General features: G+C 44.8%; 1 protein-coding gene across 1 annotated transcript in view; it reads left to right on the forward strand.

Moving 5' to 3' along the window:
* Positions 1-13,915, forward strand: part of B4GALNT3 (beta-1,4-N-acetyl-galactosaminyltransferase 3) — a 151,894-nt gene that overhangs the window by 123,703 nt on the left and 14,276 nt on the right. The window contains exons 4-11 of the mRNA XM_043968259.1: positions 4,705-4,800; positions 6,133-6,223; positions 6,790-6,890; positions 7,787-7,854; positions 8,658-8,736; positions 9,497-9,563; positions 10,685-10,828; positions 11,243-11,352. Of these exons, the coding sequence (XP_043824194.1) occupies positions 4,705-4,800; positions 6,133-6,223; positions 6,790-6,890; positions 7,787-7,854; positions 8,658-8,736; positions 9,497-9,563; positions 10,685-10,828; positions 11,243-11,352 (756 nt within the window). The remainder of the gene's footprint in view (positions 1-4,704; positions 4,801-6,132; positions 6,224-6,789; positions 6,891-7,786; positions 7,855-8,657; positions 8,737-9,496; positions 9,564-10,684; positions 10,829-11,242; positions 11,353-13,915) is intronic.

The following is a 13,915-nucleotide window of genomic DNA, read 5'->3' on the forward strand; positions in this document are numbered from 1 at the left end:
CCTCTCCCAGAAATGGAAAGTTCTCAAGCTGATTGGCTAGTGTCATTCAAATTCATTGGTTCACTGGACCCGAAGGTGGTCTCGATGTAAAGTTCAAAGTTTTTAGCTTAAGTACCAGCCAGATGTGCTTACAATCTAGTAATCTCCTATCACATTCCATTATCTGGACACATCCCCCCCTTTGTTTCTTCAAGGAACAGGGTGTTCCTTGATGAAACACACCCCATGCTACCAAACAATATGTAAATAACAAGATAGGAAAAGAAGGAAGAGGAAATTTTGTCCAGAGGGGCAGTCCCTTGTGAACCTCTTTGACACTGACTTGCAGAAAGGGAAGATGGGAATTTTAATCTGGATCAACTGGTTGAAGGGTGGAATAACAGAATAATAAATATGTAATAGGCATGAGACTCTTCTCCCTTAGGGGGAGTTGCACTCTTCTAGGATTATATAGAATCAGAGAGGGTAGAGACCTTAGAAGTAAATATTCCCTCCTTTTACAGATAAGGAAATTTAGGTCCAGGGAAGGGAGTTTCTTGTGTACCTACAGCTTGTATACCCAAGAAAAGAAGAGGCTGTTCAGTCAGGGTCAGAGGAAGAAGAGCTGAATAGAGGTGGTTGGTGGCTACATGATAAGTGATTCTGGGAGGACTGTTTGTCAGTCTAACATTGATAATAGAAAAGTTTGTTGATTATTCCCAACCTTGATAAGCCTGAAGACTACTCTATCTACTTCACTTATGGTTATTTAAATGGGGACACGAGTCTATGATTTTTTTTTTGTTCCTGCTAAAGATGCACTTTGTGCTAGAAAGGATGGTGTAGTAGAAAGAGCCTTGGGTTTGTCCTGGGTTCAGGGACCTGTTCTGAACCATCATCACTCTCATCATCATAGCTAGCATTTATATAACACCTACTATGTTCCAGGAACTGTGCTAAATGCCTCCCCCGCTTATAAATATTATCTCATTTGATCCTCACAACAATCTTAGGATGTAGGTTTTATTATTATCCCCATTTTTCAGTTGAAGAAACTGAGGCACTGACAGGGTCACACTGCTAGTAAGTGACTGAAGCCACCTTTGAACTCAGGTCTCTCACTGTACCACCAGCTGCCTTGTCAGCTAGTTTACCATTGCCATATTGGTTCCCCCATTCTGATCCTCAGTTTCCTCATTTATTAAATGGGGATGGATGGGGTAACTGGCACTCCTTCCTTCACCAAATGGTTTTGAGGAAAGCCAACCTTGAAGCAGTCTATTAAAACAGTTGAATGATTGGAGGGGTCAGTGCTATTTCCTAGGTCCTTGTTCCCTTTTCTATATAATGGGTAGAACCATGCCCCTACTTTCCTTCCTATCCCCTGTCAGAAATCCATGCTGGTTTGGCAATGTTCTTCACCCCTTTCCAGATAAATGCTGTGCAATGCTGAATAATACAGATCAGAAATGGAGTAGGGAGAGAAGCTTGTCAGACCCAGAAATGGAGAAGGCTGTTAGTTCAAGGACTCACAAGTAGTCAGTTATGGTCCATTTCTAGGGCTAGTCAGACCTTGATAGAGTTCTAAGCATGGCACTACCCAGATACTAATAATCCCTGGGATGGTGTCCTTTCTCGAAATGCGGAAAACAGAAATTCCTGTAGACTCAAGTCACATCTTTCTACCTTCTCCTCCTCCCCCCCCCCCAGGCTACCGCTTCTGCTGCTTCCCCCAGTATTTCTGTCTCCCCTTGGAAGGAGCCAGCCCCCTACTCCAAATAACAACTATTCAGTCCACGGTAGTTATGTCTTACCTGTGAGCCAGACCGAATTCTCTGGGTAGTAGTCCCTTGGTGGAGCTCAGGAAGTGTGTGGGTTCAGGGAGCAATGCCCTTAAAGTCACCCTGGGAGAAGAATGGGTGTTGGGGTGGGTGTTGGGAAGGGAAGGCAGTTCAGCAGGAAGGAGCGATGAAGCCACTTGGAGGAGATGGTGGAATCTTGTAGACTTGGCTTAGGGAACTTCTGAGACATAGCACAATGTCCCCATTCTTCCTCTCTTTGGAGTCTCCCAGCCAATTGCTCCCCCCCTCTCCAACCCCTCATCCTGACCCACCCTGCCCCTCACTTGCATTCCCTGGATAATGACGTCTTCTAAAGGCTCAACATTCTCCTGTTGACCAGACTCAGAAACTCAGATCCAGTATTTCTGAGTTGTGTGCGACTCTGAACAAATCACTTCACTTGTCTGAAACTCAGTGTCCTCATCCATAAAATGGGGTAATAAGGCCAACATGAGACATTTCCAGAGCCAACAGTAGCCTATTCATGTGCCTGGAGCAAACAGAACAAAAAAGCACTCTCAACCTAGTTTCTTTCAAAGACAAATTCAGTTGAGGGCCAGGTGTCAACAGAACAAGGACCCTGGAACTCGGGCACTGGTAGGCCGAAGCCTAGGGATATTGAGGGGTGGCATTATTATGAGTGTGATGGAGCTCACCTGGGTTACGGCACCTGGTGTGTGTGGGGGGAAGGGTGGGAGCCAGAGCTATCTGATAGCTTCCTATTTTAACTTATTATTCAGGCCAACCATGTGCTGACCTCAGCCCCATCTTTGCTGCTGAAGGAGCATAAGCTCTAGCTCTCCTACCCTACTTACGGCTTTGCCCACAGCCCAGGGTTGTTTGAGCCATGCTTTGCAAACCTCAAAGCACAGGATAAATGGGAGCTTAGGAAGGATTTGTGGAAGGGCAGGAACAAGGATTATATACAGGATGAAAAGGCACAGACCGGGCCAGATCTGCAATGGTGGCTGGAGCGCCCTTCAGAGGGAAGTCATGAACTACTGAAGCAGGGGTTCTGAACCTCTTTTTTTATAGGAAAAAAATGGTTTTGTACATGATGTAAAACATTATAAACTCAAGACAACTCATAGACAAAAACTCCCACAGCTATCACCCATCTCTGCAAAAAGTTTCTATGAACATCTGTCCAGTCAAAACCGCTGTGCTTTCCCTTGAACCTCTTTTCTGTCATGGACCCCTTTGGCTAGTGCCACACCAAGGCCCCCTTCTCAGAAGAATGTTTTATAATGCATAGGATTACAAAGAAAATCAACAATATAATATAAAAATATAATTTTTCAATATAGAAAACATTTCAGCTATGTTGAAACCAATTATATTGAAACAATTATATCAAAATTTAAAAAAAACTACAAGAAATTCAGATTCCAGGGTAAGAACCATTGAACTTTTAGTACTGAAATACCCAGAAGTACTGAAGTCACAGAAGAGTCAGTGTCTCTTGCTTGTGTTATTTCTTGTGGGGCGGAGCCAAGTTGGTCAGTTGTGGTACTCAGTAGCCCTCTAACTTCTCTTTGTCATCCACACCTAAGAGTGCGCCCTCCCTCCCTGTCCCCCTCCCTCCCTTGTACCCCCTTGCCTCCCTTCCTCATGCCCCCTTCCTCCCCCATCTTCCCTCTCTCCTAACCCTGGCATCTTTCAGTGCTACAGGCTTTGTGCCCCTTACTTCTATCTGGGGCTCTGATCTCAGCTGCCTCCACTACTTTCCTCTGCTCAAGAAATCAAAACAAAGCTCTTGTGGAGGTTATCCTGGGTGATTTACATATCACATGAGTCTGGCAGGTAGGTAAGGGGTGAAGCCTGTTTTTATCTCTTATCTGAATCCCTACCACCCCCAGTCTGGAGATCAGGCTCAGGTGGGAGTAAGGAGCTCGGGATAGTGTAAACTGAAACTCTTTGTCAGGGGGCCACTTAGAACCAGGCTTTCCCTGTCCCTCCTCCTCCCCCACAAGCCCTCCCACTGGCTGGAAGAATGTGGTTATATGATCCAAGCATCGTCAGTCCCTGAGGAGTATCCTCCTAATGGCACCCTCACTCCAGGCCCTATCTGTCCGTCAGGCAGCAGGTCTGATCCCCAGGGGAGAGAGGAAGGAGCCATAGTCTCTCTGCCTGTTTCCTCTATGTTTGTCCCTCTGCCCAGGGAAGCTGAAGTTTTCCCACATCCATCTGGGCAGATCTGAGTAGGAAAGACAGAGATGGAGGCACAGGGAGAGAATCAGTAGAGGGGGTTGGGAGCAGATGCTTTTGTGATGTGGTTTGCTCCCCTCCCCCCACCCCACCCCAATCATGAGGTCTCCAGATTCCTCCTTGCAGAATTTTCCCAGCTGCTTCCCATAGTAGTGAGTGGGGAGCATGAAGACCAGGATGGATAAGGTTTCCCCAACAGACAGCTGTGGTGCTCTGTTCGTGGGGCAGCAGGAGGAGGGAGGGAAGAAAAGATCAGCAACTTCACTGGAAGCCAGCTTGGCTTTCCTTCCTGGATTTCCTCCTCCCAGGTCTTCTTAGGCCTTCTGCTGTCAGTGATACCATTCTCACCGGCCCACTGCCCCAGGGAGCTCAGGGCAGATGATTTTTCTGGTGACAGAGCCCAAGTGTCAGGCATAGCCCTCCATAGTGGCCCAGAATATGGATATGGATGCTGGGAAGGAGCTATTCCCAAAGGTGGCGGAAGCATGGCAAAGCAGTCACTTCCCACTGGCTGCCTTGACCCAATGCGCTGTAGAGGTGGCCTGCCTTCCTGCCCGCCAGCTGGCTGAATGTCCTGAGGTAGACATGGGACTACCTCTCAGAGCTGTAGAGGTGGGGCATTATGGGGAGCACCTCCCCTCCCCCTCCCTTGTTCACCCTCCCTTGCTCCTTACAGTTCGAGGGCCGTGCCAACTTGCATGTCTTTGAAGATTGGTGTGGAAGCTCCATCCAGCAGCTCAGAAGGAATCTTCACTTCCCACTCTACCCTCATGTGAGTGCCAGCCTCAGCCTGCCCTGCCCTCCTGTTTCTGTCCTCTGTTCTCCCTGGCATTTGGCTGCTCCTACCTTCTGCCTGCTATGACCCCCTTCAAGGTTAACATGAAACCCCCTACCCCACCCCCACTACTACCACCACCACTTCTCCCCTGAGCGTTTCCTTCTCTTTCAGACCATTCTTTCTTCTGCGCCATGGATTCCTCTAACTCCTACATTCAGTGGCACCTCCAATCCTTTCAGTTCCCTTTCCCATTTCTTGGTTTAATTTTTTTCTTTTATTATTATGAACTCAGCATCAGCAATCTTGAACATTTCCATATGCAAAGAAAAGAAAAAGAGAATTTCATATGAAACCATGGATCTCTATTATATACAGCTTGCTTTTCTTTTTTAAAGCACATGACAAAGTCAACAGATTATTTCCAAAGCTTCCCTCCTTGTCCCTGTCTCCCTCTGAACTTCCTTCTCTTCTGTTCATGTTTTTTTGGTTTTTGTTTGTTTGCAGGGCAATGAGGGTTAAGTGACTTACCCAGGGTCACACAGCTAGTAAGTGTCCAGTGTCAGATTTGAACTCAGGTACTCCTGAATCCAGGGCTGGTGCTTTATCCGCCACGCTACCTAGCTGTCCCCTTCTGTTCATTTTTTAAATGTTTCACTGATGCTTTTTCTTCTTTCTTCTTTTTCTTAAACTTCACTAGCTCTGCCCTCTTCTCCCCCCACTAAATAATCTCCCCAAAGTCCTTCCTTGGAACAAATAAGCGCACTCTCTTTCCTTTCCTTAATGACTCATACCCTTCCTCATCATTCCTCTCTCCCCTTCTGCCACCCCTACCCAAGTACAACTTGCTGCTCTTCTAACCCTTATTCTTTTCCCTCAGCAAACCATCCTTTCCTCTCTGTCCCCCTCTTCCCAACCTCACTAGGTCCCAGGGAACCATCTTCTTCCCATTTCCCTAGGCTGTAAGACCACAAGCATTTATTCATTCCCCGATCGTTGCCTTCTCTCCTAGCACACACTAACAGTCTCGTAAAGAGATCAAATACACCAAGAGAGTAGAAGGGAGTGGTAGAATATTTCAGTTCTCACCAGACTCTTTGCCTGATTTATTTTTTGGCATGGAGCATGTGGACCTGATTTATCATATGAGATGAATATTCATCCTGAAAAAAATAATAAATGCTAATAATCCTAGGATTATTAGTTCAATTGCCATAAACTTTTTCCTTCTCTTTACTCTCTTCTTGTTCTCACTCCTCACATCTCTCATGCTTCCAATAGTGTCCAGTTCTGGTTATTAATTTCCTTCCCCACCTCTGATCTTCTTAGACTCGAACCACAATAAGGAAGTTGGCCGTATCTCCCAAGTGGACCAACTATGGGCTCCGGATCTTTGGCTACCTGCACCCTTTCACTGATGGTGAGACCAGATTCTGTGAGCCACTCCCCCTTTTGCCTCTGAACACAGGGTTTTCCTTTTTTCCCAGAGGCCCAACAGAAATATCCCCAAAATGGAATTGGGAAATAAAGCAGCCCCAGGCTGGTTAAACCCTCAGGGATACAGCAAGGGTCAGCTGAAGCTGTAATTGGCCTCTGACCCTAAGGATCTTTGTCCAAGTTGTCCCCTCCATCCTTATAGTGACCTCCTATGAGACAAGAGAGGAGCTAGAACAAGTCTAAGAGGCAAGCTAAGTCACAAAGTAAGAAAGGAACTTGGGCTTTCATATTACATCAAATATCACAGGCCTCCTGCCTAGTAGCCTGATGTCCCAGTCCCCATTCCCCTGACACTTTCCAGGCTTTGTAGCTTCAGACCTCTTGTCTGACTCCTAGGAGATCGCCATGACAACCTGGAGTACAGTTACCCCTTTGGGATCGGCTGGCCCCAAGGGTAGGCTGTTGCTCAGAAAAGAGCTAGGAGAGTTTGTCCCTTGATCTTGCAATCTCTTCCTTCTCTTCAACCCCCCACCTCAACTTTCCCTGCAGGAGATGTCGAGTTTGCCATTGCTGCAGATGACAACGCTGAGTTCTGGCTAAGTTCCAGTGACCAGATCTCAGGCCTCCAGCTGATGGCTAGTGTGGGCAAGGTATGGGTCTTCTCATCTCCAGGGGTCCCCCCTTTGGTTCTGAGCAACCAGAAGTCCACCTCCATTCTTGTATCATCACCACTAATGTCACTCTTTCCATCAAAGCTTAGTGGAGAGACCAGAATGATTCTAATACCTCCGCTACATGCAACCATTGTACATGGTCTGCTAGCATTGATCAAGCTATGTGCCAGGCACTTGTGCCAAAGACAAAAAAAGATAACTAGTCCCCGCTTTCAAGGGGTTCACATGTTTAATGTGGGGAGACCACATGCAAATGATTGTACAAACAAGATAGATACGGGATAAATTGAAGCAGTCTCAGGGCAAGGCATTAAGATGAAGGAAGACTGGGAAAGGCTTCTTGCAGAAGGTAGGACTTTAGCTGAGACTCAAAGGAAGCCAGGGAGGGTTGGGGGTAAAGATGAAGAGGGAAGGAGTTCTAAGCATAGATGGGGGTAACCTGAGGCACAAGAGGGGCTAAGACTGAGAGTCAAAGTGTCCTAGAGCTGGGCAGTGACTTCAGATGAATTCTTCAGCAACAATAAGAGTATCATATATTTATTTTATGCCCCACACTGCCTGTTGCTAGTCACATAGTGCCTCAATAAATCTCAATGAATGCTCAATAAATCTTTCTCAGTTGATGGACTGCTTAGCTCACCTAGGAAAAGCTGGTTTGTTTCATGTCAGAGGCAAGCCTACTTTTGATTTATAATTAAACCTCTCTCTTCCTTAAACTCCTTCCTCTCCTTCTTTCCCCTTCTTCCTTTACTCCTTCCATTCTCCTCTCCTCTGACTTTCCTCATATATTCTCCTATCTCTTCCCCATCTCTTTCCTTTCCTCATTTTCTCACTTTCTTCATTTCCTTGCGCTTCTCCCACCCCAACTCTAGACAGGAAAGGAATGGACTGCCCCTGGAGAGTTTGGAAAATTCCGAAGTCAAATTTCCAAGCCAGTGAGGTGAGTGTGCCATCTCTCCCCTCCCCCTCCCTAAAGTTCAGTTTGAGGATCTGAATCTCCAAGTCTTCCCTATGCCAGAGATTCCAAACTCTTCAGCAATATCATGTAACATTCAAAGAAAGGAACCTTAGAAATCATCTTGTCCAGTATCTTCATTTTATAGGTGAGGAAAGTACGGCCTCAAAAGATGAAATGACAGGGAATTCATGGTAGTGTTGCATTCCCTAATCTTCAGGACAGTGCTCCTTCCCCTACACCCGTGTGAGGCTCATTGTCTAATAACCACTTATCTCAGACTCAACAATATCTGTGTTCATATGGTCTTTAATGTACAGCCTACATTGGCCACATCAACTTTAGGGAGCTTTTGAGCTACCGCATGACCTTGCAGTATTCCCTGGATTGGAAAAAAGGGAGAGTGAAGTTGTATTGCCAGCCCTTTTGAACTGAAATAACTTTTGCACTGTGAGGAAATTACTGGAAGAGGGTCCTTTGTTAGAATGGCCCCGGAGTGCCTCCTGGTGGCCAACTCTGAATTTCTGCAGCCAAGATAATTTATTTAAAGGGTATGTCAGAAGAATCCTCCAGGATCACAGGACTTAGAAGTAGAAGGGACCCTAGACGTTTTCTAGTCCAACAAAGACTCCCTTGAGAAGGAAACAGATCTCAGGGAAATCCACTGCAGAACCAACAGGAGCTTGGGCATGGTGTAGTGGGAAAAGTTGGGTTTATCATGGAGATAGTTGGGGGATCAGAGAGATGCCTTGTCAGCATTTCTTTCCTGCTCTCTCCTTCTCACCCAGCTTGTCGGCTTCTAGAAGGTATTACTTTGAGGTGCTTCACAAACAGAATGACCAAGGAACAGATCATGTGGAAGTGGCAGTGAGTAACCCTGCTATGATACCCCCTCTCCATCAAAGCTTACTGTTAACTATATTACTAATATATATATAAAACTAGATTATAATATGCTAAATTATACTATATATTATATTATACTATTATATCACTATTAGAATTAACTATAGTAATAGTTATTAATAAGTTACTAGTTACTCATTAGTTACTTTCTAGTTATAACTCACTGGTTACTAGTAGTAACTTAATAATTACTTCTAGTAGTAACTTGATTTAATGTTCTTTTTGAGGGAACAGAAGGAGAGCTCAGGCACTTTGCTGCTTCCTCTCCGCCATCTTTCTAGTAGTAACTTAATAGTGACTTCTAATAATAACTTAATAGTTACTTCTAGTAATAACTTTGGTTTTGGGGTTTTTTTTTTGGTTGTTTTGTGGGGCAATGAGGGTTAAGTGACTTGCCCAGGGTCACACAGCTAGTAAGTGTCAAGTGTCTGAAGCTGGATTTGAACTCAGGTCCTCCTGAATCCAGGGCTAGTGCTTTATCCACTGCGCCACCTAGATGCCCCCTAGTAATAACTTAATAGTTACTTCCAGCAATAACTTAATAGTTATTTATAGTAACAACTTAATAGTTACTTATAGTAACAACTTAATAGTTACCTATAGTAATAACTTAATAGTTACTTACTAGTAACAGAAACAGTAATACCTTTTGGCTTTCCAGCTATGTCTCATACCTAGTTCACCTTCAACCTTTCACATCCATTTTTTGTTTTTATTCCAGTGGCGACTGAATGACCCTGGGGCCAAGTTCACAGTCATCGACTCTCCATCATTGTCCCTCTTCACAGGTAAGTTGGCTGGTGGACCGGAGTTGGCTCACCCAGGAAATCTGGCTATGATCTTGATCTTGGCTGGGCTTTTTTTGGGAGGAGGAGGGGAGAAGAGAAAAGAGAAGCCACTGGGGGCAGGGGCAGATGCTAACTAAGGCAGTAGAAGAAACAAAGAGGTACTTTGTGGCAGGTTTCAGGGATTTTTCTTGAGCATGGGAGAAGGGAACTCCTGGGAGTGCTTAAAAGTAGTGAGTTTAAAGAACTGGAGCCAGACTGACCTAGACAGAGGCAGGGGTGGGGCAAGGTTATAGAGCACGGATTCTTAACCTGGGGTCCATAAACTCATTATTTTTTTTAATTGATAGCTGTATTTCACATAGTTTCCTTTGCAATCCTGTGTATTTTTTTATGCTTTAACAACATTATTCTGAGGAGGGTCCATAGGCTTCACCAGGCTGCCAGTAGAGTCTAAGACACACAAAAAGGGTTAAGAGCCTCTGTTCATTGAGTCATAACATTTTCTCTTTGTAAAGGCCTCAGAAACCATCTAATCCAATTCCCTTATTTTCCAGATGATGAATCTTAGAAGAGCTATAGCCAAAGAAGAAAACAGTTAATCATTTGTTTTAAACATCTAGTAGATGAACTGTTGCTCACTGTGATTTTGGTTGTCGAAGGCAAAAATGCGTCTTTAGATCCCATTAATGGAGCTCTTCTTTGGTTCTAAAAATTAAAGAATGGTGAGCCCAGAAGGTAGAGAGAGGAGAAAAGCAATCCTCTGAGGCTAAGGATAGGACTTAGTCAAAACAAGAGAAGGAACAGATGAAAACAGAAGTCAGAATGAAAGAACTAGAGGGAGAAGGGAATGGACAGAGCAGTAAGGCCCCTTAGATCTTGGGAGAAGGAACAGCTGAGACTAGAGACATATTGCAGAGAGGAAGCTGATAACTTAGAAGATGGGAACCCTTTTGAAGGGTTTGAAGAGAAGCTCTTCTGAAGTCCTTTGGAACCCAAGATCTTGACCCTCATCTGAATATTCATTATATATAGACAATGAGAGGAACACGCTCTATGGTGAACCCTGTTTAGAGCTCACAATCTCCCCTCACCCACACTGACCTTTCTCTCCCTGGGCCCAGATGAGACACTGCTCAAAATGGATGAGGTGGCCCACATCCCACAGACAGTGGCCAGCCATACAAACCCTCTGGATCCCCTACCCACAGATCAGGAGCATCCTGCTGACATGCTGAGGCCTGATCCCCGGGATACCCTATACCGAAGTAAGACCTTAAACCATGCCTTGGCCTCCCTGGGCATATCCCTGGACAGATAGTATTAAAGGAGATCTAGAGAATCATGCCTTGCTCCCTATCTCTGGGCTTTGAATGGGGGACAGCTCCTTCTCCAGGGAACCTATAAGAGGGGAGGATGGGCAGGTGGCACAGTGATATATTGTGAAGAGATAAGTCCCTAGCTGCCAATTTTTAACCTAAGTACCCCCGAAATGATGGAGGAAAGTCTTTCATTGGACAGAGCCTTGTTCTAGGGATTATTGTCTAATGTGCCCATTTTATGCCACCCTGGTAGAGCAGTACCAGGATTGACATGATGGCCCCCCCCCCCAGCAATGGCACTGAGCCATTTATTCCAAACTCCCACCAACCTCTGTATCCTCTTTCTTTTCCTCCCATCAGTGCCTTTGATACCCAAATCTCAACTCCGCCGGGTCCTACCGGATTGCCAATATAAACCCAGCTACCTAGTGAATGGCTTCCCCCTACAGCGCTACCAGGGACTCCAGTTTGTAAGTCTTATCCTGGGAAGGTTTGGGGGAAATGGGTGTGGACAGATGGGGTCTTTGAGACATTCTCTCCTCTCTCCCTGTGTCATCCCTGGCAGCCGGAAATTCAACAAATCAAGTGCCTTCCATATAGAGTCCTCTGTGCTAAATTCTGGGGGTTCAAAGGTGAAAAATGAATCAATCACCCAAGTTCCTGTCTTCTCGGAACTTCCAGCCTAATATTTTGAAGCACCTGTATTCCAAACTTGTCTTTTTCACCCAAGTAGGTGAGCTGGCAGGACCTGTGAAAAGAGTCCTCCTTTCCTGGGGAGTCATTTACCACCATGAATGATGAAGAAGGCTTTTCCCAGGGCCTCCCAAGTCCACTGATAACAAGAGCAGGTTTACCTTGTCAAACCTGGGCACCAGGAATCAATCAGCCAGCAATGATGTATTCTGCTAGAACTCTATTTCCCAAACTTAATTTTGTCATAGGACATTGTGGGACTTGGAACATATTGCCAGCACCTGCCTATAAATTCCGCTTTGGGATGGGGTAAAATATTCTCAGGCTAAAGGAGAGGGGAGAATTGTGGAGCATAGTCAAGGAAATTATACTTGTGTTCATATTTGTACAAATGTGACCTGGCAGAGGTAGAGCACTACTTTTTTAACCCAAACCTTTGGGTGTTAGGGAGTAAGGGAGATGTAGCCAGGATGTTCCTATACAGCAGAAGGCAAGGTTAATGTTTAGGGTTACAGATGGTGGAACTAAGAGAGACAAAAGATAGGACCTAAAGCTCAAGTCTGATTGAACCTAGCATCACAGATAGACATAAGGGGAAATGAGCTCTAAGGTCCACCTTCCTTCCTGGGGAAGCAACAGGCTATTCAACCAGAAAACGATTTTTCATTCTGCCAAATTTGCTGTTTTGTGGGTACTGGTAAATTTTTAAACCTAGCCTTGTATGGCTGAGCCCCACCATCCAACTTCTCCTGAATTTCCTTTATTATTATTATTATTATTATTATTATTTTTGCAGGGCATTTGGGGTTAAGTGACTTGCCCAGGGTCACACAGCTAGTAAGTGTTAAGTGTCTGAGGCCGGGTTTGAACTCAGGTCCTCCGGAATCCAGGGCCGGTGCTCTATCCACTGCGCCACCTAGCTGCCCCCTGAATTTCCTTTAGCTGGAAGGTACCTGTGCTTGTCCTCATTACCTTCCAAAGCAACTCTGGACTCTATCCAGTGCTAGAAAATAAGAGGGAAGTGCCTCACATGATGAACATTCTTTTAAAGACTTCATTTTATATTTAGCATTTTAGAGGGGAAAATACATAAGCATCAACATTTTCTCAAGAAAACCCAATTTATTACTATTGTGTTGTAAGAAATGATGAAAGGGATGGTTTCAGAAAAACCTGGAAGAACTTGCATGAACTGGTACAAAGTGAGATAAGCAGAATTGGATGGAACAATTTATAGAGGAAAAACGATGTCATAAAGACAAATAACTTTGAAAGACAGGCGTTCCAATCAACACAACAACCAACTACAAATCTAGAGGACTTGTGATGAAATATGCTACCTACTTCCTGATAAAGAGATGATGAACTCAGAGTGCAGACTGATACATTTTTGGGGGGTCAGGGCCAATTCAAGAATTTGTTTTGCTCAACTCTATACATGTTTATAATAATGATTTTGTATTTCTTATTTTCTCAATAGAAGTGAAGGGCAGGTGGAAGAAAGAAAATGCAGACCTGAAAATTAAAATAAAATTGATTTAGAAGAATAGAAGACCCAGTTCACATTGCATGGAGTAGAGAGGCTGTGCAGAACACAGTTGGGACAATTATGATTTAGAGTGTGGGCAAGGTGTATTAAGCAAAAGTCTATCCCCTTGGGTGGGCCTAATTGTTGATGTTCAGTTCTTTCATTCATGTCTGACTCTTCATGACCCCATTTGGGGTTTTCTTGGCAAAGATACTGAATTGGTTTGCCATTTTCCTTTTCTAGCTCATTTTACAGTTGAGGAAATTGAGACAAACAGGGTTAAGTAATGGCTAGTAAGTGTCTGAGGCTGGATTTGAACTCGGGAAGATGAGTCTTCCTGATTCCAGGACAGGCACTCCATCCACTGTACTACCCAGCTACCCAAGGCCTAAAACAGAAGGGGGAAAAAGAGCATAGGTTCTATCCTCAAGGAGGATGAAGTTTAACAGGCGAGTCACAATACACAGATGTAAGATTGACCAGAATATGTCCAGCCTTATGGAATGATTTCAAGAGGGATTAGGAATGGTGCTAGCAGGCAGACTGGAGAATGGATGGCTGTGTTATCAAGCAGGGGAAGGAGGTGGTGAGAAAGAAGGTTGTTTCAGGAATATGAGAGAGTTTAAGCAAGTCTTGGAGGCAGGAGAAGGATGAAGGAGGCTAAACCCAGGGAGGGAAGTTGGCTGTCACAGATATTTGTGAACTGGGATAAATAAAGTAGAGGTGGGGGGTGGGGAGTAGGGGATGAAAGCAGTCAGGCCAAGGGGGATTGAAAGTTTACATTTGCTCCCTATTAGGCATAAGGAATAAAG

Source organism: Dromiciops gliroides, chromosome 5 (genome assembly GCF_019393635.1).
Source record: "Dromiciops gliroides isolate mDroGli1 chromosome 5, mDroGli1.pri, whole genome shotgun sequence".
NCBI lineage: Eukaryota > Metazoa > Chordata > Mammalia > Microbiotheria > Microbiotheriidae > Dromiciops > Dromiciops gliroides.